The sequence below is a fragment of the Myotis brandtii genome, unplaced genomic scaffold (genome assembly GCF_000412655.1).
Source record: "Myotis brandtii unplaced genomic scaffold, ASM41265v1 scaffold953, whole genome shotgun sequence".
In the NCBI taxonomy this organism is placed as follows: domain Eukaryota; kingdom Metazoa; phylum Chordata; class Mammalia; order Chiroptera; family Vespertilionidae; genus Myotis; species Myotis brandtii.
This window is the reverse complement of record NW_005371933.1, coordinates 645,122-669,415: the sequence shown is the minus strand read 5'-3', so window position 1 is coordinate 669,415 and position 24,294 is coordinate 645,122. Positions and strand designations below refer to the sequence as shown.

Genomic DNA, 24,294 nt, shown 5'->3' with positions numbered 1-24,294 from the left:
TTTTTTTTTTTTTTTTTCTGGGCCAGCTTTAGCTCTGAGGCCTCGCTGCTGAAAACATCGATACAATGTTGCGGTCCGAGCCCGGCTGAATGGAAGCCCTTTTCTGGGGTTTTGTTTAGCTTCTTATTTGCAACATAGTATATAGTTGCTTAGAGTTGCAACTGAGAGGCGGGCAACTGAGGCGGGGAACGTTGGAGTCTGCAGCAAGCAAGCCTCGTGCTCGCTTCAGTGCCTGGCTGCCGGCTGCCATCTTGGCTGACAGTTAATTTGCATATACTCACTGATTAGCCAATGAAAAGGGTAGCGGTCGTACGCCAATTACCATGTTTCTCTTTTATTAGTGTAGATTAGGGCAAAATCCTGCCTTTTGTTCACCATTATGATTATTAAATTTATCCATATCATTGCATATATGTAGTTAGTCCTTTTTCCTTGTGAAATAGCAAGATTCTATTGTCTGAATAAAATAAAATTCATGTATCCATTACTGATTTTCTATACTGTTGATTAACATTTGGGTACCATAGAAGGTGACCATGGTCTCTCAACTTTCTGTTTACTTTTTTTGGGGAAACATGTTGATTGTGAAATATAATGCCCATACAGAAAAGTGCTGAAAACAGTTGTATAGGCCAGCAGTTTATCTCAGCATACTAGTAAACTGTTATTGTGACCACCTAATCAAGAAATAGTATTTCTAGTACTCTAAAGGGTGTCTTCATGTCCCCTTCCATTCATTTCTCTCTCACACTCTTCAAAAGGTAAATAAGCACTGTCCTAACTTTTCGAGTAATCATTTCTTGTTTTTTATTCTTTCTGTATAACCAATTAAATATGCATTCTTTTTAAAAAAATATATATTTTTATTAATTTCAGAGAGGAAGGAAGAAGGAGAGAGAGAGATAGAAACATCAATGATGAGAGAGAATCATTGATCGGCTGCCTCCTGCAAGCCCCCCACAGGGGATGGAGCCCACAACCTGGGCATGTGCCCTTGACCGGAATCGAACCTGGGACCTTTCATTTTGCAGGCCGACGCTCTATCTACTGAGCCAAACCGGCCTGGGCTAATTATGCATTCTTAAGCACTAGTTGAGTAGGTTCTATCAGATAGAAAATTGAATTTATTTTTTTTGGTCTGCTCTGTTCAGTGTCATGATGGTTAAATTCACTCATATCATTGCATATATGTAGATCATTGGTCTTTTCCATTGCTGTTTAAGATTCCGTTACATGAATAAAAATAAATTTATGTATCCACTATTGCTTTGTATGATGTTGGTCAACATTTGTGTTGTTCCATTGTGGTATTGTTATTACTAATGGATATAGTATTCTCTTAGATATGAATGTAAGAGTAGATTTGCTGCTTCATAGGGTTGTCATATATTCAAGTTTAGTAAGTAATGTTAAAGAAATGCACTTCTTAATTTCCAAATATATGAGGATTTTCTAGTTATCTTGTTATTGATTCCTCTTTTAATTGCTGTAGGGTCAGAACAAATACTCTGATTATCATTCTTGCAAAATATGTTAGGAATTGTGGAGGGTCAGCTTTTATAAATATTCCATGAATGCTTGAGAATAATGTTTACTTAGCACTTGTTGGTGAAGTGTATTCTATATCTGCATTTGTGCAAGTTTGCTTTTTGTGTACTCATGACTTTAGCTATTAGTGTTTTGATATTTTTTAGCTAAGAAGATTGGTGTTAAATGTGTCTTTTAGTTTCATCACTTATTTTTTTTTAATACATTTTGAAATGACAGCACAAATTTAGAATGGTTCTACTCTCTTGTGAACTGAATATTTCATCATGAGTTATCTTTTTTTATCTCTAATATTGCTATTTTTTTCTAAAAGTAGTTTGTTTGATATTTATATACCTAGCATCAGCTTTCTTTTGGTTATTATTTGTATATTATATAATTTTCCTTCTTTTTACTTTCAACTTTTTGTTCTCTCCTTATATTTTAGACACATATTTTTAAAACCAACACATAGCTGCCTTTTATAATCCATTCTGATACTTGTCTTTCAGCTGGAATATTTAATGTACATTTAATGTAATCACTATATATTTATATTTAAATCCACTGGTTTTTAAAATTAATATATTATATTTCTCATCTTGCCAGATGTATCTTTTTTTCTTCTTCTTTTGGTGATTACATTTTTATTGGCCTGTTTTTCTACTTTTTACTATTATTAACTGTTGTTACAAAGATCATAATGTAGACATACTGTTGTCATCTGAAAGTCCTGTTGCTGCTTTTACCATATCTTGAACATTATTTATTATCTTCCCAATTTATATGGCATTGTGATTTTATACTTTAACTTGAAGTGTATTTTAATTTCACACATTATTATATTTTTTATATTTAATATTCATTTGGATTTATCTCATAATTCCATTTTCATTTTTCTTTTGAACTTTGATCTGGTATGATTTTATATCTGAAACTACTCTGTAAGATCTCCTTTTTGAATTTGTCTACTCATGAAGTAACTTAGTTTTATTGGAAAATTTTCAAATATTTTTTTAATAATTAGATGAATAAACCACATAGCCATTATTCAGATTCCAATATAATTGATACTTTCCACATATATCATTTTTTTCTCGCTTTAGTACGTCAAAAAAAATACTAGATATTATATTACTTACCTCTATGTAACATATACATAAGTACCTTAAATAATATGGACATCCTCTTTAATAACTGGTGCTGTTTTTATCATAATCATCTAAGTTAACTATAATGTGTCATGATACATTTACCATAATTAGCATAATCAGTTCTATGGTATCTGATTTTCAATACATAATTAAATTTATCTGAATATTGCAATAACATTTTATATTTGGTTTATTTGGATTAATAGGTGTCATTTTCATTCTTGAAATACAGTTTTATGTTTTATTTTAGAATTCTAAGTTAGCTATTATTCTAGTGATTTCAAGGTAATATTTCCTTATCTTTTACCTTGCACTGTTTTTGTTAGACATAACCTGTCAGTCTTATTATTCCTTTTTTAAGTTCACTGTCAGTACTCAAGCTGTTTGTGAGATTCATTCATATTCATTCAGTATCTCTATCTTGCTTGAGATTAATTAGGGCTTCTTGAATCCTTACTTGCATTAGCTATAGAGAGATCTGAGCCCCATAGCTCTTCAAAAATTGCTTTTGCCCTGTTTTCTGTTTTTTCTTGTGTTCAGTTTCATGTATGTTACATCTCATCACTATAATTGTTATAATTTTCAATTTTTAAGTATCTCCTTATACTGTGGGTATTATCTTCTAGTTCATGTTAGTATATTAGTTCTTTCTTTTGCTGTGTAACCAATGTGGGGAAAAAAAACACCTACCTTTTTTTTTTTTTTGACTCTGCTGCAGTGTTGCCTCTGTTTAAAGCAGTGGTTCCCCCAACCTTTTTTGGCTGTGCCCCACCTAAGCATCTCTAAAACCCTGATGCCCGCTTTGTGACATATAATTATTAAAAAAGTGAACTTCTATTCACATGGAGGAAGCCTAAAAGACCATTAACTTGGTCTAAACAAGCTTCCAAAGAACATGGCATCCATGAAAAAGAAAAATAAAAGAATGAAAGGACAATTGAAATACTGAGGAAGAAATCACTAAGAAATTGTTTTAAAAAATAATAATATGAAGTGATAAGAAAAATAGCAAATAAGTTTCAAAACATAGAGAACTGAAATGCATAAATATATCACAATATATACTTATATACTGTGTATGAGGCCCCTAGAACCATAAGAAATGCAAAAAATTCACTGTTAATAACTCATTCTCGAATTACACTCCCTTAAAAATCAAATTGCCCCTCTGTGGAGTGTGTGCCCCACATTGGGAACCACTGGTTTTAAGTCATGGGTCTGCTATCTATGTTAATCTATTTTTGTTCCATTGGTTAGTTAGTCTAGCCCATGCCAGTACCTCATTGTCTTAATTACTGTAACTTTTAAGTCTTGAAATCTGATAGTCTAAATCCACAAACTCTGTTTTTCTTTCTTTTTTTGGTATAATTAAAATATTGGTAGAAAGTTTCACAGTGGTGTGTAGTCATCACAACTATGTATTTCCAGAACATTTCCATCACTACAAAAAGAAATCCCATAGCCAATAGTAGTCACTCCCATTTCCCTCTCCTCCCATCTCCTGGCAATCACTAATTCATTTTGTGTCTCTGGATTTTTTCTACCCTGGACATTTTATGTAAATATGCAATTATACAATATGTGGCCTTTTTGTCTGGCTTCTTTCACTTAGTGTAATGTTTTCAAGTTTCATTCATTTGGCATGTCAATACATCATTCCTTTTTATGAATAAACTAGAGGCCTGGGGCATGGTGGGGTCCCTCGGCGTGACCTGTGGGGATTGGGCTGAAACCAGCAGTCCAACGCCGCCTGCCGTTCCTGCTCATCCCAGCACCACTGTGCTTGCCACTGCCGCTCCGTAAGCTCACTGCTGCTCCGCTCGGGTCTCCGGTCTGCGAGGGCCAGCTGTGAGCTCTGCGTCTGGTGCCCCTCGGTCAGCTGAACAGCGCTCCCACTGTGGGATCACACTGACCTCCAGGGGGCAGCTCCTGCATTGAGCGTCTGCCCACTGGTGGTTAGTGTGCGTCATAGTGACTGGTCTAGCGGTCACTTAGGTGTACACACACACACACACACACACACACACACACACACTAGAGGCCCGATGCACGAAATTTGTGCACCTGCGACCCGGGCTTCCCTCCAGCCACCGGCAGGCACCCGGGATCCAGACTTCCCTTGAAGCCCTGCTTCTCCTGGAAGGTTGTCTGGAAGGATGTCTGGTCTAATTAGCATATAACACTTTTATTATTATAGATAGATAATATTCCATTGTATGGACACAACCACTTTAAAAAATATATGGGTATACCACATTTTGTTTATCTACTCATCAGTTAATGGATATTTGTCTTTTTCTTTTTTTGACTGTTAAGCAAAATACTGCAGTGAACATACTTGTATTAAGTTTATGTGTGAAATTTGTTTTTAGTTCTCTTGGTTATATAACCAGGGGTGGATTCTATTAGCTTTCATTTCTTAAAGATAGTTTTTCTTAAAGATTCTAGGTTTTTTGTGTTAACAATATTCCTCCAGCTGTATTGAGATATAATTGAAATAACACTGAGCAAGTTTAATGTGTACAAAGTATTGGTTTGATACATTTATGCTATATTGTAAAATGATTGCCACCTTTGGTAATGATTAGCTGACATCTCCAATCTATCACGTAATTACTATTTCCTCTTTGAGGTGAGAACATTTAAGACCTACTCTCAGCAGTTTTCAAGTATATAATCCAGTTATTAGCTGCAAACATTATGCTGTACCTTTGATCTCTGTATTTTCATTTAAATTTTAGAATCAGCTTATCAGTATATATACTCAAAGCCTATTATTTTCTAAGTTGGGACTTGAATATAAATCAGTTTGGGAGAATTGACCAAATGTTAATATTATGCCTTGCATTTTGTTAACATGATATATACTTTAAAATATTTACATCTTCAATTTCTCTAGGTGATGTTTTGTAGTTTTCAGTGTAAAAGTAAAAGTACATTCTTTTTAGATTTTACCTAGCTATTTGATTTTTTTATGCTATTTTAAGTGATATTTTTCTTAGTTTTATTTCCATTCTTTTGTTACTAGTATAATAGAAATTGCTTTGCGTATATTAATCTTGTAGCTGATAACATTACTATATTAATATACTAATTCTAATAGTTTGTAGATTCCTAGGTTTTTTTTAATATACACAATCATGTAATCTATTAATAAAGAGAATTTACTTTGTTGTTTTTCTGATCATTATATCTTTTCTTTTTCTTACTCTTTTGTGCTTCCTAGGACTTTCTGCATGATATAATAGAAATGGTGATAATATCTTTGTCTTGTTCTCAACTTTATGTTTTTATATCTAGTTTTTTAAGCCCTTATTATAAAAATAGAAAAGGGTATTGAAAAACTCAGACCATGCAAAAGATTTTAAAATTAGTTTTGTAGTAGTATGATAACTTATTTTTCTTCGATTGCTTATGTCTCTTATGTATTTGTTGTAACAATTTTCCCATAAGTAGGATTTGGGCGCTAGATTTTAAAATTAGTAAAGGGCTAGAGTACACATGGTTAATATTGAAAATCACTCCCAACAGTACAAGTACAACATATGTGCTTCAGTAAGTCCAGTATTTTCCCTCTAGAGTTGCCTTGGTGGAAAACTAGATGGAGCAGACAGATGGATTTTAGTTTGGGGCACACAGCTTATATGAGATATGATTGCTCTTTTTTTTTTTTGGTCAATCTTCACCCAAGATATTTTTTCCATTGATTTTTTTTTTTAGACGAAGTGGAAGGGAAGGGGGAGAGACAGAGAGAAAGAAACATCAATGTGAGAGAGATACTAGTACATCAATTGGTTGCCTCCATCATGCGCCTCGGCTGGGGATCAAACCTGTAACCCAGGTACGTGCCCTTGATGGGACTCGAACCTGGGACCCTTCAGTTCTCAGGCTGATGTTGCAACCACTGAACCAAACCAACCCGCTGATTGCTCTTTTTTTGACCAAGTTTGTATAGTTGTATTCCTGTAAGTTAAATGAGGTGTGGTATGGCTGCATTGTAATAAATATGTTTTTGTGAGTTGAGGAAATTTTTTTATTGTTAAAAGGCTATGCACAGTTTTGTTGTTACTGCTATCTTGTTTATTGTAGCTTAATTTTTTAATAGTTTATCTGGATCCTGGTCTAATACAGCCATTGTTGGATGTTAAGATAGACTGTCAGATTACCTCTTCTTTTTCCTTTTAAGGATTTATGATCATACTTCTCTCAACTTTAGGTTCATTATCTTTGAAGTGCATAAGAATAATATCTACTTATGTGCCATTGTAAAGAATAAATGAGTTGATGTAAGTTCTATGCTTGGCACCGTGCCTCACATTGGCTTTGGTATATTGCTTTTGGTTCAATCCTAGTTTGACCACCATCAGCTCTACAGGGTAACTTCTCTGAGCCATTCTTTACTGAATCACCTAAAAAAACAGATTCATAGTATCTGCCCCTCAGGGTTGTTCATCTGTTGAATATAGTAGTTAAGGAAAACAGTGTCACTGGTAATGCACAATAAACATTTGCTATTATTGTAGCAATTGTCTTTCCCCAATATAACTTTCTAGTAAAGGCCTGTTATAATAAGTATTAATGCTATTGATTACACTTGGCCATTATTTCTTTTTTGTGTGTGATGACCTCTTTGATTAAGTTGTGAAGTTGTTTTTATCCCAGCTTTTTTGAAAGTTTTCCAAAAATTTTTATTTCCATCAATATTTAATGGGAAAATAGTTCTTTTATGATCTATATTTGAATAACAGTGAAGTGGAAAGTCAAAGAAATTTTTTAACTTGTAGGATTTTATAGACTTTTAATGATGGTAATATTCATGAGTAAGCTGTATGGGCCCTACTATTTGACTGTGAATTGAACATGCCTCTCTCTATATTAGTGTTCTGGGAAGCTTATGGTAGGAAACTGCTTTACATATTTTGTGCAAACCAGACTGTCTAGAATGTGCTTTAAAATGAGTAAGTAAGTGTTATCAGTCATTTTAAATGATGCTTTTTTTTGGGATATATTTCTTTATTGATCTCAGAGAGGAAGAGAGGAGAGAGAGATAGAAACATCAATGATGAGAGAGAATCATTGATTGGCTGCCTCCTGCACACCCCCTACTGGGGAACGAGCCCACAACCCAGGCCTGTGCCCTTGGCCAGAATCGAACCTAGGACCCTTCAGTCCTCAGGCTGACGCTCTATACACTGAGCCAAGCCGGCTAGGGCTAAATGTTGTTCTTATAATTGAGTATTATAATTGAGTATTGTTGCTTGTAAGAAATCTTTGTAAAGCAAGTTTTAGTTTATTTCCTATGTTCAAATTGTCTTACACTGTAAGGGTCACTCTCATTTTGTATTTTCATTTTAGCTATATTAAATGAAGTTTCTATGCTGAAAATATTTTTAAAAATAATTTTTTACTTATCAATTACAGTTGACATACAATATTATATTAATTTCAGATAGATATCCTAGTGATTAGACATTTATATAACTTATGAAGTGATCACCCTGTTTAAATTAGTATTCACCTGACACTGTACATGGTTATTACAATATTATTGACTGTATTTCCTATGCTGCACTTCACATCCTTGTGACTATTCTGTAACTACTGATTTGTTCTTAATCCCTTCACGTTTTTCACGCATTTCCCTAAAGCCCCTTTCATCTGTCAATGATCAAAATGTTCTCTGTATATATGAGCCTGTTTCTGTTCTGCTTGTTCTTTCTTTTTTTAATATATATTGCACATATAAGTAAAATCATCTGGCATTTATCTTTTTTTTTGTCTGACTTATTTCAATTAGCATAAAACTGTCTAGGTCTATCCATGTAGTTGCAAATGGCAAGATTTTATTTTTTATGGCTGAGTCATATTCCATTGTATATATGCACTACTTTATTCATCTATTGATGGACACTTAGGTTGCTTCCATATCTTGGCTAATTGTAAATAATGCTGCAGTGAACATATGGGTGCATATGTCTTTTTGATTTAGTGTTTTGGGTTTCTTTGGATAAATACCCAGAAGTGGAATTGCTGGGTCCTTTTTTTCTCTTGTTATAGACTATGCTGAAAATACTTTTAAATTTAAATGTATACTGACTAATTTTTATTTGATTTAGAAGTCATTCCTGGATCACTTAAACTTGAATACTGTTATTATAAATAGACTTTTATTATTAAGATTCCCTTATTTATACTCTCTAGATTTCTGTCTTTCAAAATGAAAATTAACTATAGTTTTAGTGTCATAATAGTATGGTACTTTGAATGTGTTTCTCTGTGAACGTTTTCTTCATCCTGTTTTTTTCCCCCCTTGTCTTATGCCAGTGAGTTCCTTCGGGGTTACTCCTGCAGTAGGTGGACTATCAACGGGGACAGTTGGGGAAGCTTCGACAGCCCTGAGTTCAGCAGCCCAGGTAGCTTTGCAGTCTCTCTCTCATGCAATGGCTTCAGCCGAGCAACAGCTACAGGTGCTGCAAGAGAAACAGCAGCAGCTTTTGAAGCTTCAGCAACAGGTTGGAGACCATTTGGCTCTTTGTTCATGCTGTCTCTAAACTTCAAAAGCTGAAAAAGTACTGTAAAAATGACCATTATTTTCATAAAGGAAAGTAGGTTGGCCGATCTGAACTAAGCATTTTCTACAAAAATTGAGGTAAAGTTTTTGTGATATGTTTAAATAAAAAATTATATAAATACACGTTATTTGATATACAACTTAGGTAATAATATAATTGATGATTTTTTTGCAATCTTTATGTAAAATCCATTCTTACATATGTTTAAACACTATTGGTCAAACATTGTAGTTACCATTTGCTATTTATATGGATTGAAGAATCTAAAACAATATTTTAAGGACCAGTGAAATTAACGTGATTTAAAATTTAGTCATAATGACGTTTTGGAGATTTCATCATGGTCTAAAAATAGTGTATGCAATTCTAGGTGACAAATTGTACCAGGTTAGGGAACAAACGAGAGTCCATTTCCTGTTAACATTTTGTTTTTAGGAGAACTTTGTTTTCTTCTTTTTTTTTTCTTCCTTGCCATCTTTGATTTGAGAAAGTCCTAGTTCCCAAATGCTCAGGAAATTTTATATCAGATTTTTAATGAAATATACATAGCAAAGAAATACCCTTTGTGTGTGTTGTCCACTTTTTATTTAATTTCATTTTTATTTATCTAGGATACAGTTACTCATGTTTATCCTGTATATCCATGTAGTATTCCCCACAATTTAGGTGGGCAGGGTTAGTCTATATTTGTTGCTTTTTCTTTTTTTACAGAAAGCAAAGCTGGAAGCCAAGTTACATCAGACAACAGCTGCAGCAGCTGCGGCAGCTTCAGCAGCAGCAGCAACGTCAGCAGCAGCAGCAGCAGCAGTAGCAGCAGTCGGTGGTTCTGTTCACAACTCTGTGCCTTCTAACCCAGTGGCAGCCCCTGGATTCTTCATTCATCCATCTGATGTTATTCCACCCACTCCAAAAACAACACCACTTTTTATGACTCCACCACTCACACCACCTAATGAAGCAGTTTCTGTTGTGATTAATGCTGAACTTGCACAACTTTTCCCAGGCTCAGTTATTGATCCCCCAGCAGTCAATCTTGCTGCACATAACAAAAATTCCAACAAGTCCAGAATGGTAAAGTATCATATTTTAAATAGGTATTTGCTTAGACATTTAAAAATAACTTGAAATACATGCTAATTTTAGAAGGCAAAATTTTATTTTACCCACTTAATATAGCAAATTTGATTGTTTTTATAAAATATTATAGAATGAATATTAGACAGTGAAACTTGTTATTTTGATATTATGGTTACTAGTTTTTCTAGAGCAAGAATAATATCAATATAGAGGTATACTTTTTTCTTTTCTAGAATCCACTTGGTTCTGGTCTAGCCCTTGCAATTTCTCATGCTTCACATTTTCTTCAACCTCCACCTCACCAGTCCATTATTATAGAACGAATGCATTCAGGTAATTGTTGTCTTTCTTAAAATATTTTTCTTGCCTTGTCTGTTGGTTTTTTGAAGACTTAATATTCTGTAGTTTGATTTTTCTTTGCAAATACATTTGTTCTTGGGTAAGTACCCTTTACCAAAGGCTCAAGATATGTGCTCACCAAATTGAATGGAACAGTGCTGCAGAATCGGTTCACTAGTTCTGTCCAAACAATGGATTTGATTTTTTTTGTTTTTAATGAATCTTGCCTGTTGAACTATACTTAACAATATTTGCCTTCAATGTAGCTGCTCAAATAACATTACAGTAGAAATTACACTTAAAGTAGTAGTATTTCTCAGACTAGCATTCTGTTATTGGAACCATTTCTTGAGAATAACAGAAAGATTTACTGAAGATTATAATAACCGAGTAAGATTAATAACACTTCATAGTCTCTGGATAATTGAAATTTTAACTAAGCTTAAACCCTGCTTTACGTGCTAGAGACCTATGATCCTGATAGGTGGTTTCAATTAGATCATGTTTACTAATAAGCTATAGGCGATTTTTACCTTATAATCCTACCAATTCTTTGTTAGGTTTCAGAGCAGTGGAATTCAACAAAATCCTTAAGCGTGTTTTATAGGAGGCAGTATACGAATATATTGCATACTGTATCAGTTTTTTTTGTTTATTTATTTTAATCCTCACCCGGAGATATTTTTCCATTGATTTTTAGAGAGAGTGGAGGGGAATGGGAAAGACATTAACAATATTTGCCTTCAATGTAGCTGCTCAAATAACATTACAGTAGAAATTACACTTAAAGTAGTAGTATTTCTCAGACTAGCATTCTGTTATTGGAACCATTTCTTGAGAATAACAGAAAGATTTACTGAAGATTATAATAACCGAGTAAGATTAATAACACTTCATAGTCTCTGGATAATTGAAATTTTAACTAAGCTTAAACCCTGCTTTACGTGCTAGAGACCTATGATCCTGATAGGTGGTTTCAATTAGATCATGTTTACTAATAAGCTATAGGCGATTTTTACCTTATAATCCTACCAATTCTTTGTTAGGTTTCAGAGCAGTGGAATTCAACAAAATCCTTAAGCGTGTTTTATAGGAGGCAGTATACGAATATATTGCATACTGTATCAGTTTTTTTTGTTTATTTATTTTAATCCTCACCCGGAGATATTTTTCCATTGATTTTTAGAGAGAGTGGAGGGGAATGGGAAAGACAGAGAGAAATATCGATGTGAGAGAAACACATCGATTGGTTGCCTCCTGCACACACCCTGATCAGGGCCTGGGCTGAGGAGGAGCCTGCAACTGAGGTAGGAGCCCTTGACGGGAGTCAAACCTGGGACCCTTTGGTCATCAGGCCGATGCTCTATCCACTGAGCCAAACCAGCCAGGGCCTATGTCACTTTTCATTATATAAACAGTTGAACCTTATTTTACTCTATTGCATATTTATTCTCTATGGAAGAGAGTTTTTTAAAAATAGCAAAAGTTGAAATGGTGTTTTCTGCCAATTAATCATTCATTGGTAACAATGTTAGTGTGTATAATACTTAAACTAGTTTCTTGTGCAGTCTTATGAAATGTGAGCAGTAGTTTACACTGTGATTTGTTTTTTTATCTATGGAATTGACTATAGGGCATAAACTTTCTAAGGAGGAGAATTTTTTTTTTTTTTTTTTGGTGTGGTTTAATTGTTTTTCTGTTTAGGAAAGTATTGGTAACTGCCTATTTTCTTTTAAACTAGCTCCATTGAGAATTGCTCTAGTTGGGTTTATTTACTTGGGTTCCTTTACTATAAAATGTAGGTGTAAAGATTACTAGCTGCCCCTCACTCCAGCCCAATAAAAAGTAAAAAGAACTAAAGTATTATTAATGACTCTGCTTCGTGTTTCACTAATTGAGCTTAATCCTGAAGTGTGTGTGAGATGAGCGATGCAAATTTGCTCTTCCTTTCCTTTCAGATCATTTTTGCCTTTCCTTAGTGTGAGCATCTCATGCTGAGTGTGATTATAGTGCTTACACAAAAACACATACTACCTCTTTGGGTGACCTTAACATTCAAGTAAACCATCTACTTCATATGGTACAGAGCTAAAAAACAGTGATGTGTCAGGGGGAAAACAATGTTTGAGATAAGCTGTATCTGTCTCCATTAGAGGACCTTGCTAAGGGATTTTTTTAGTGATAGTAATGACTACATGTTATTTCAGCCTTAGAATTTTACCTTGTATTTTACCTCCAATGTATGTTGTAACTCCATAACATAAGAAGTGAAACAAAGTTTAAGAAAACGAAAATCAAGTATTACAATGTGATATTATTAATGCATCTAGTGAAATTTTTAAAGAAAGACCAATTGGCTAAAAGAAGAGTAGATAGGTACTTTATAGAATTAATCTATATTCTATTTTTTTATTTTTGGTCTGATGTTTTAAATTAAGTCTTTATGTAGAGTTGATTGCCTTTATAGTAACAACTTACTATTGTGTGTATATATATATATATATATTTTAAATATATTTTTATTGATTTCAGAGAGGAACGGAGAGAGATAGAAACATCAATGATGAGAGAGTATCACTGATTGGTTGCCTCCTCTGCATGTTCCCCACTGGGGCTTGAGCCTGCAACCCGGGCATGTACCTTGACTGGAATTGAATCTGGGACCCTTCAGTTCCCAGGCTGACGCTCTATCCACTGAGCCAAACCAGCTAGGGTTTTTTTGTTTTGTTTTGTTTTTTACTTAAGTCTTGGTGTTCAAAGTAACATAGATTGAGGTTTCAGATTTTTTTTTTAAAATATAGTTTGTTGATTTTTTTCAGAGAGGAAGGGAGAGGGTTAGAGAGCTAGAAACATCGATGAGAGAGAAACATCGATCAGCTGCCTCCTGCACACCTCCTACTGGGGATGTGCCCACAACCAAGGTACATGCCCTTGACTGGAATTGAACCTGGGACCTCTTGGTCTGCAGGCCAACAGTCTATCCACTGAGCCAAACCGGTTAGGGCTCAGATATTTTTTGAATGGAAATTAACTTTTCTTCTCATTTATTTGTATTTAAGTAAGTTAATTTCATTTTTAAAGAACTTTTTTTAGTATATCTTTTGGTTAATTGATATATGGTATTTTTGATCAATTGCTATTGCTTTCTTTCTCTCTCTCTCTCTCTCTCTCTCTCTCTCTCTCTCTCTTTCTCTCTCTCTCTTTCTCTTTCTCTCATAGGAGCAAGAAGGTTTGTGACCTTGGATTTTGGCAAACCAATACTGTTGACTGATGTGTTGATTCCCACTTGTGGAGACTTGGCCTCTTTGTCAATTGACATTTGGACATTAGGAGAAGAGGTGGATGGGAGGCGATTGGTAGTAGCAACTGATATAAGCACCCATTCACTAATTCTTCATGACTTGATACCACCTCCTGTTTGCAGATTCATGAAGGTAAAGAACTTCAAGAAAGTGATATAACTGATAAGTTTTCTATGTTTCTGACAAGTTATGAAAAATACTCAGACATATAATTAAAAGTATAACTATATCAAATTTTTTAATACATTACTCAGATTTTTATTGTTGAAGGTGAATGTATATGTATATTTATTTTTCATTTCAGATCACTGTCATTGGACGTTATGGAAGTACAAATGCCAGAGCCAAAATTCCATTAGGATTTTACTATGGTCATACCTACATCTTGTCTTGGGAGAGTGAACTGAAGTTAATGCATGATCCTCTAAGGGGAGAAGGAGAATCTGCAAACCAGCCAGAAATTGACCAGCATTTAACAATGATGGTTGCTCTACAGGAGGATATACAGTGCAGGTTGTTAGGAATTGCAGAATATTTTAATCTTATTGAAATCATTTTATACACACACACACACACACATTTAAAATATATTTTTATTGATTTCAGAGAGGAAAGGACAGGGAGAGACAGAGAAACATCAGTGATGAGAGAATCATTGATCAGTTGCCTCCTGCACACCCCCTACTGGGGATTGAGCCCACAACCTGGGTGTGTGCTCTTGACTGGAATTTATCCCAGGACTCTTCAATCCACAGGCCAACGTTCTATACACTGAGCCAAACTGGCTAGGACAAACCATTGTATTTTGTATAATGTCTTGCACATATTTTTCAAGTAATGTCTTTTCATAAGTGTACTGAAAAGAGCAGAAGGAAATAGGGCATTAGTATGTTACAATAATGTTTAATGCATTGATGTATTGCGATTAAATAATTGACCCTATTTAGTACTTAAATGATATCTTTTTAATGGTTGTGTTAACATGCTTTACAAATTTAAATTTAATGTGTATTCATAAATGTACATTAAAGAACATTGCAGGAATGATTTTGTTCAATTATTTTTTACTTACAGGTATAATTTAGCTTGTCATCGACTGGAAACTCTTTTGCAAAGTATAGATCTTCCTCCTCTCAACAGTGCTAACAATGCACAGTATTTCTTGAGGAAGCCAGATAAGGCAGTCGAGGAAGACAGCAGAGTTTTCTCCTCCTATCAGGATTGTATTCAGTTACAGCTTCAACTTAATTTGGCTCACAATGCAGTGCAGAGGCTCAGAGTAGCTCTAGGTGCAAGTAGGAAGATGTTGAATGAAACATCAAATCCAAGAGATTTAATTCAGACGTCTTCCACAGAGCAATTACGTACTATCATCAGATATTTATTGGACACTTTGCTCAGCCTTCTTCACTCTTCCAATGGTTTGTATTTGGCTTAAGTATTTTAAAGACTGGGAATATTTATTGTGATATAGTTAAGTATTTTATTGTTGCCTTGATATTTCCTGGGTAATGTTAATTTTGATATCCATTCTAATGTGAAGATGGAATCTGTTCTTTAGGTTAATTCATTTTCCCCCTGTATTTTTGTTTAATGGATTTTTTGGATTATTTTTTTCTTGACTCTCTGCCATTGATGTACCACATTGTTGTGTTACTGGCAAAATAATAAATATTGTTAAAACGTGCAACAGGGTAAACTTAATAGTTGTTAATCTAATATAGAGCTATCATTTTCTTTCCAAGAGCTATATTTTATTATTACTGATGCGCATACAAACACACATACACAGCCATCTGGTATATCCATCTCCACATACAAGAAATATAATGGATCTAAGTGCGAACTCTTCCCTTCCTCAAGTCTTTAGCAATTGAAATCCTACCTATAAATAACAAAATAAAAATAATATAATTGTGTATTGATTGCTGGTAAAGAAGAAAACATGTCTAGGAATGCTGATTTTGATATCACAGCATACACTTAAATAGGAAATTTTACTGTTTTCTTTTTTATAATAGGACACTCCGTTCCTGCAGTTTTGCAGAGCACGTTTCATGCCCAGGCCTGTGAAGAACTTTTTAAACATTTGTGCATCAGTGGAACCCCAAAGATACGGTTACATACTGGTCTTCTACTTGTTCAACTTTGTGGTGGTGAAAGATGGTGGGGTCAGTTTCTCTCTAATGTTCTTCAGGAACTGTACAATTCAGAACAGCTTCTCATCTTTCCACAGGATAGGTAGGTCAGACAATATTGAACTTGTTATTAATGATTTATGCTTCTCATGGTCTGTGTTCAGATTTTGAAATCTGTATATTGATACTGAGTGGAAAAATGAAGCATGTGTGTCTATTCAGAAGATGGAGCATGCCCAGTGAAGGGCATATTGAAGATTATACATGATATAACTAGACTATATTCTTTGGTTTCCTAATTGAATCATGAACTTTATGGATCTGTGTTTACTAGTATTTCCTCTCAGATCATGCTATTTTATGTGTTAAATATGTTTTTTGAGGTTATGCTACACTTCCCTCTACCTGATTTCTTGTGGTTAAAGTTAGAAAATACAATCAATAGCTTGATAAAGCTAACTAACATTATACCTATAGAGAGCTTGCTTAGAGCCAAATATTCTATCATTAATTACTCTTAAATTACAATGTAAATATTTTTTTGAATTAAAAAATTGAATCATAATGAGTATTTTATTTATATCTTCTTTTTAGGGTCTTCATGTTACTTTCCTGCATTGGTCAAAGATCACTTAGTAATAGTGGAGTATTAGAAAGCTTACTTAATCTGTTGGATAATTTATTGTCACCTCTTCAGCCACAGTTACCCATGCATCGGAGAACAGACGGTATTATTTAAAGAGTTATCTTTAGTAGAAACATAAGATTCCTGTAAATATTGCTTTAGAAATTAGTTAGGCTTAACTACTATTAAAAATATTCAATACTGCACATTTTGTTACTATTTTTATAATGTAGACTTTTTTGGATGACCAGCCTTCATGTGATTGACTTCCATATAGTTACTGCTTTTTAAATCTTTTCATTATTTGAATTTGAACTTGGAAATTATTATAATGTGTTTCTTCTATGCTGTCATAACTAAAATCAACTTAAACCTTAAGTTTAAGGTTTAAAGTACCATTGCTGCTTTGGTCATTGAAAATGAGTTTCATTTGAGGGAGAAAATTTTTATTGAAATAAAATCCTTAGAACATACGATTTTTAACTCCATCCATGCTTTTGTTCCGGCCCTCCGGTCCAGTTTAAGAACCCATTGTGGCCCTTGAGTCAAAAAGTTTGCCCACCCCTGCTCTATCCACTGAGCCAAACTGGTTAGGGCTTTAAAATTTTATAACTTTATTAATCATAAGTTGAGAGATTTTTTTCATTTCAGTCACCTGTAAGTCTAAGGCAGGGGTGGGCAAACTTTTTGACTCGAGGGTCACAATGGGTTCTTAAACTGGACCGGAGGGCCGGAACAAAAGCATGGATGGAGTGTTTGTGTGAACTAATATAAATTCAAAGTAAACATCATTACATAAAAGGGTACGGTCTTTTTTTTTTTTAGTTTTATTCATTTCAAACTGGCCAGATCCGGCCCGCGGGCCGTAGTTTGCCCACGGCTGGTCTAAGGATATTATCTTTTACCTTGTTTGCTAGTTTACAATTTATCTGTTATATTTATCCTATATTTAAGATTCTATTTTTGTACCATGCAGCATTTGTTTTCCATTAGAATCAATTCATTACTTGATTTGTGGTCTTAAGTTCCAATTTTGAGGCTTATTATAAATATAAGTATTAGTAATGATATGGTATGTTTTAGATTTGTAAAATGTTTTATCTCATAATTATTTTATTCGACAACATTAGAACTTTTAGAGTCCCCTGATTATTTTTTACCCTCCCATCTCTATATAGGGGTACTAGATATTCCCATGATCAGTTGGGTTGTTATGCTGGTGTCCAGGTTGCTGGATTATGTGGCAACTGTTGAAGATGAAGCAGCAGCTGCAAAGAAGCCGTTGAATGGTAAAGACAGGGAGAGGTTTCTGACAGGTATCAGAAATTTATAATAATCTGTTGGTGGAGATTTTGAGAGACTCACAGTTATTGCAGAACTGTTTATTGGCCCAGAGATTCCAGCTGTATGTAATTTATGTAAAATATGAATTAACTTTACCAGGAATCTTTGTAAGGATAGAATTCATTTTTGAAGGATGTTAGGGACAAACCTCTTGTCTGAACATGACTTTAGTTTCTAAATACAATTATGTCCTTCATGAGGTTTCCCCCCATACCCCTTTAACCAGTTTATAATAAAACTTCACTTATGTATATATATAAGTGAAGTTTTAAAAAAGGAAATATGTGAAGACTTCTTGAAGTTTTATGTTTCTTTAGTGTCATTCTATTTACCATTATAAAGTACAGTTCTATTAATTAATTACAAATGGCTTTTATGCTTCCAGAAATTCTGAGATTTTTGTTGTAATTGTTCTTCATAGTCTTGAGGCAACTTTTAAAAATGAAGGGAAATCAAATTGCAAGATGAATCGTTTTCTTCTCCTCTTCCAAGTTAAAACTTTATAAAAATGAAGCTATTTGAAATAGCTACATTTAATATGTAAATATAGCTAACAAGTGCCATAAAATTTGAAATTTTAAACAGTGTCAGGTTCCTAGTATTAAAAAAAGATCCCCTGGAGTGTTTTATAGGTGAATCAATTGATTATGGTGTACATTATGTTTGGGAAGAGGATGGGGGATTCTTTTCATGTACTATAGAATTTGTCTAGACATTTATTTTTTAAACAAATACTGTATGTCAGTGGTCAATTTACTCAGTTTTAGGATTATATGTAAGACAATTAAACATGACTATAATATGAAGTTGGAATATACCAGTATTGGAGGTTTTAGTTTTCATTTATATTATTCAGAGATTATGGAAATATATTGGTGGAAGTCTTTTTTTTTTTAGGGTTTTAAGAATTTATACTGACTTGACAAATGGATAGTAGAGAATCAAAAAAGATGTCTTTAGGTTAATCAAATAAACAAATAATTGGAGTTGGGTTAAGTGTAGGAATAAGCCTGAGTTGAGCAGAAGAATGACACAGAATGGCCTGGATACATTGTAAAAAAATGAGAATAAGTAGAGCTATGCAGCATGATTTTGAATTACTCAACCTTATTTTTGCAGTCATTATGTCAAATTATTGAGTACCATTTTGGGGGCATCTGCACAAAAGCATAGGAGTTTGAAATTTATTTATTTATTTTAGTTTTTTTTTCCAAATATATTTTATTGATTTTTCACAGAGAGGAAGGGAGAGGGATAGAGAGTTAGAAACATCGATGAGAGAGAAACATTGATCAGCTGCCTCCTGCACACCTCCTACTGGGGATGTGCCCACAACCAAGGTACATGCCCTTAGCCGGAATCGAACCTGGGACCTTTCAGTCCGCAGGCCGACACTCCATCCACTGAGCCAAACTGGTTAGGGCAGGAGTTTGAAATTTAGGCAATATTAAGCATTTGTTCTTGTTAGATTTGAGTGACATTTCCACAGTTGTATTGTACAGAGATTAATCTTAATTGTGGAGAAAGTTGGCTGTTATCTGGAAGGAATAGAGACAGAACTCTGGTCTTAAAGTCACTTATGATTTAGGTCAACCTTTCCAGGGTAAAATCTTAGCAATTTCTTTACAATGGTTTTCTTAATTTTTAAAACTGCTTTGTCATGATTGACACATTTATAATTTTGTGTTTGCTGGGTATTAAAAGTACTTTAAAGTTACATTGAACAGAATTATTAATAAAACTTTTCCTTGCCCTATAGGTAACCAGTGGAGTTTTATTAACAATAATCTGCACACTCAGAACATACATAGGTCTTCCAAAGGCAGCAGTAGCCTGGACAGATTATATTCCAGGAAAATCAGAAAGCAGCTAGTTCATCATAAACAGGTAATTTTTAATACTTTTTTTATTTTAATGTTTGAGAACATTGCTTTACAAGTTGCATGGGATAGACTTGCATTAGGTATGGCATGTAAAGAACTAAGTAGGCAAATTACTTACCACTTTGAGACTGTGTTTCCCCTTATTTGTAAGACCGCAACAATAAGTAGTTTACAGATTTTTGGTGATGTCTTTTCAACTGACTACCTCTTCTTGTCTCTCTTTACTACCACTTTAAGTGAGGCCATCATTATCCTCTGCCTAGTCAAAAGGCCTCTCTGCCTTTGTTCTTTCTTATTCTAATTGGTTTTTCATGCTGCCCCTAGGGCAGCGGTTCTCAACCTGTGGGTTGAACGACCCTTTCACAGAGGTCGCCTAAGACCATCGGAAAAAACATATATAATTACATATTGTTTTTGTGGTTAATCACTATGCTTTAATTATGTTCAATTTGTAACAATGAAAATACATCCTGCATATCAGATATTTATATTACGATTCATAACAGTAGCAAAATTACAGTTATGAAGTAGCAACGAAAATAATTTTATGGTTGGGGATCACCACAACATGAGGAACTGTATTAAAGGGTCGCAGCATTAGGGAGGTTGAGGACCACTGCCCTAGGGAGTTCTTTTTAAAAATCAACTATTGGATTATCTCACTCTTTTAATTCTTAGTTACTTACAGTTGATCTTCTAATGAAGGTTAACCTCCCTAACTTGGTTTCAGAGCATCTATTATCTGACCCTCTGTCTAACATTCAGTTTTGAATTTTGGTCTAGCTACTTTGAGTTCCTGGACCAGTTTTCTCATACAGAATTTTGGTTGTGCTGTTTTTGTCTTGTTTTATTTTTTCTCCAAACAATATGCTTTACTCTTTCTCTTGGATAACCTAACTTACTTTTCAGGTCTTTCCTGGTTTCTAAATTAGCATAGTATTGCATACAGTATGTTCCTCGTGTGTCTTATATATTTCCTTTCATATTCATTATATGTTTTTATAGGGATTCTTTTATTTTGTGAACATGAGATTTGTGCATTTCACTGAGTAAATGATTTCTTACAGTACTATCAGGAATCATGCAGAGTGTGTGCTCTTTTATACCTGGCTTCTTTTGCTCAAAATGATATTTTTGAGATTATCTGTATTATTGAGTGTATTAGTGGTTCTTTTTTATTCATTACTACTATTCATGTTTGGAATGTTCCAAAATCTGTTTTTCTACTTTCCTGATGATGAAACCTTTATTTTTTGGTTTATTCTTTAATTGTTTTTCTTTGAGATATTAATAGATCTCTGCTTCTTCATTGTGTAAATGCATGTGAACACATACACTCACTTTTTCTTTTACAGAAGGGTATATAGGGGTAGACAAAAGTAGTAGGTTTACAGTTGTGAGTTCATGAAATTCAAGAGTTTCTTCTTATTACTATTAATTTATTATTATTATTAACATACTTTTGTCCACCCATATATATTAGGATGTGATTTTATTGCAGGCCATCTGTGGATTTTTGTGGTTTTTATCTCAATAGGTTCCATGATTTCTCTTGAAAATTAAGCATAAAATTATTAATGTGCATTTCACTTTGTGGAAGTGAGTTTATAGCTGACCTCAGATTCTTATGATGCTGTACTTTATTAAAATTACTTAAAAAAAAGATTTTTAAGTTAATTTTTAGAGAGGAGGGGGGGCAAGAGAAAGAGAGAGAGACAGACAGACCAATGTGAGAGGGAACACCTCCTGCATGCCTCCTATTGAGCCTGAAACCATGGACATGTGCCTTGACCGAGAATCAAACCAGCAACCTTTCAGTGCATGGTACAATGCCCAGCCAACTGAGCAACACCTGCCAGGGCTACAGTTACTTTTGAAAGTGTCCTCTTCTTTCTCTTACAGCATGTGCTATATCCTTGATACTTAGTGTACAACCTAGGTTGTTGTCAATAATATTTGTGTAATTGATTTAAGATGAAATGACATATGTGAAACCCTTAGGATATGGCAAGTTTGTGAAAGCTTTGGGCTTTTTTAAAAAATATGACTTAGCACCAACTTGTTTATTTTCACTTCTAAGTTTTTCAGCTATGAGCTAACTATTTGATCTCTTGCAAGAAAGATGATGTGAAGCTTTTTCTTTTCTTATTTAAATAATTATTATTTATTGACTGGGGATCAAACCTGAAACCTTGGGGTATCAGGGCAATGCTTCAGCTAGCCAGGGCTGAAGCTTTTTCTCTCAACACTTTTTCTTTTTGAAACTCAACTAATTTTAGGTGGTACTAATTTGCATTTTTTTCAAATGTAGCTAAAATTTTTTGGTCACTTAATGTTTATGCTGGCTGCATTTAATTTAGGATATGAAAATAGAAAATAAACCTAGGATGTAGTTCAGTAGATTTTTTCTTAGTAAAATGTTACTACCGTATTTTATTTTTTAGTGTGAAGGACATTACTGGATAATTGGCAAGACTTAAAATGGGGTTTGAGGAGTAGTGGTAGTAGTACATCAATGTTATGTCTCTGATTTTGATGGTTGTATTATGGTTTATAGGAGAAGGTTCTTGTTTTTATGAATTACACACTAAAGTGTTCAGGATAGATTGGTCTTCAGGTTGCCAACTTATCCTCAAATAGTTTGGGGAAAAATGTCTTTGTATAGTAATTTAAATTATTAAGATTGTGGTTGTTTCAAAATAAATTACAAATTATATTTTTTTCTTGGTTATAATTTTATATGTTAACTATAGAGCTTTTGGAACAATTTTTTGAAAATAGTGATTTGTAATATTTTTTACATTTATGTAATATGTGTTGATTATTTAATGTATGTACATGGCTGGTTTTAATTTATGATAAATTTTCATATATGGGTATAACAGCCAAGTTGATATTTATTTATAATACTAGAAGCCCTGTGCACAAAAATTTGTGCACTGGCGGAGGGGGGGTCCCTCAGCCAAACCTGTGCCCTCTCACAGTCTGGGACCACCTCTTGGCTTAGGCCCGCTCCCCTGGAGGCAGATGGCACGCCCGATCCTGCGGTGTCAGCCCCATCTCCCTCGGTTGCAGATGGCAGGCCCGGATCCCGAGCTGGGTCGGGCAGCTGCTCAGATAGTGCTGCCGCCCGCCCCGCCCCGCTCGCCCCACCCCACACACGACAGGCCCAGATCCTGTGCTGCCACCCGCCCCAGCCTGCACACGGCAGGCCCGGATCCTGTGCTGGGGCGGGCGGAGGCTCGGGATCACGCTGCCGCCCGTCCTGGGCCGCACACAGCAGGCCAGGATCTCGTTCTGGGGCGGGCGGAGGCTAGGGATCGCGCTGCCGCCAGCTCCAGGCGGTGCAGCGCAGCGGGATTTGCCTGCAGTATGCAAATTAGCTGCCACTTTTGTTGGTGGCTAATTTGCATATTGCGCTGATTAGCCAATGGGAGGTGTAGTGAAGGTACGGTCAATTACCATGTTTGTCTATTATTAGATAGGATGATATTAACATTGTTTATAATTATGATTATAAGTTTCTAGTGATTTTCTATTTAGAGTATTGTTTTGCATGTATGGCTATATGAGGAAGTGGTTAAGTCATTCAATAGATTTTTAAGGTCTTTCTGGGCAGAGATATTTCCCCCCCTTTTGGTTCGTTTGTTCAGTACTGCCAACTAGTGGTTGCCAGGGATTAGAGATGATGCAAATGGGATATGAGGATAGTGGGTGGGCAACAAAGAAGAACATGAGGGAACCTTGTGGTGATAGAACTGTTCAGTATTAACTGTAGTGATGATAGATACATGAACTAACCTATGCTTAGAATTGTATACAATGAAAATACACACACACACAAATGAGTACAAGTGAAACTGGAGAAATCTGAATAAGTTTGGTGAATTATAACATTGTCATTACCCAGTTGTGATATTTTTTCTTATACTATATTTTGTAAAACGTTATCATTGGGGAATTTCAGTAAAGTGCCCAAGAGATCTCTGTATTTTTTCTTACAACTGCATATGAATCTACTGTTATCTCAGTAAAATTGTTAATTAATGAATACATATGTATACCAAAAATATACTGCTCTTGAATGAGATTCCCATAAAGCAAAACTAAAAAAAAATATTGTCCAAACATATTTCCCCATATATTTAAAAATAATTCTTTTCTTTTATTTAAAGAAAAGTCTACTAGGCCCAATGGCTTACATGAGAAAATCTTCTGGCTATTTCCCTTCTCCCATGAGATAAGGAATTGATCACTTTTACAGTATGAAATGGAAAGATCTTATTATTGGGACTTAAACAGACGGTTTTTCTTTTCTTTTTTTTTTCTTTTT

General features: G+C 34.5%; 1 protein-coding gene across 1 annotated transcript in view; it reads left to right on the top strand.

Annotated features, from left to right (window-relative positions):
• Window positions 1-24,294, top strand: part of BIRC6 (baculoviral IAP repeat containing 6) — a 161,298-nt gene that overhangs the window by 52,190 nt on the left and 84,814 nt on the right. The window contains exons 23-32 of the mRNA XM_014533188.1: window positions 9,006-9,193; window positions 9,965-10,324; window positions 10,564-10,663; window positions 13,889-14,103; window positions 14,276-14,484; window positions 15,046-15,392; window positions 15,993-16,212; window positions 16,704-16,837; window positions 17,913-18,050; window positions 19,838-19,965. Of these exons, the coding sequence (XP_014388674.1) occupies window positions 9,006-9,193; window positions 9,965-10,324; window positions 10,564-10,663; window positions 13,889-14,103; window positions 14,276-14,484; window positions 15,046-15,392; window positions 15,993-16,212; window positions 16,704-16,837; window positions 17,913-18,050; window positions 19,838-19,965 (2,039 nt within the window). The remainder of the gene's footprint in view (window positions 1-9,005; window positions 9,194-9,964; window positions 10,325-10,563; window positions 10,664-13,888; window positions 14,104-14,275; window positions 14,485-15,045; window positions 15,393-15,992; window positions 16,213-16,703; window positions 16,838-17,912; window positions 18,051-19,837; window positions 19,966-24,294) is intronic.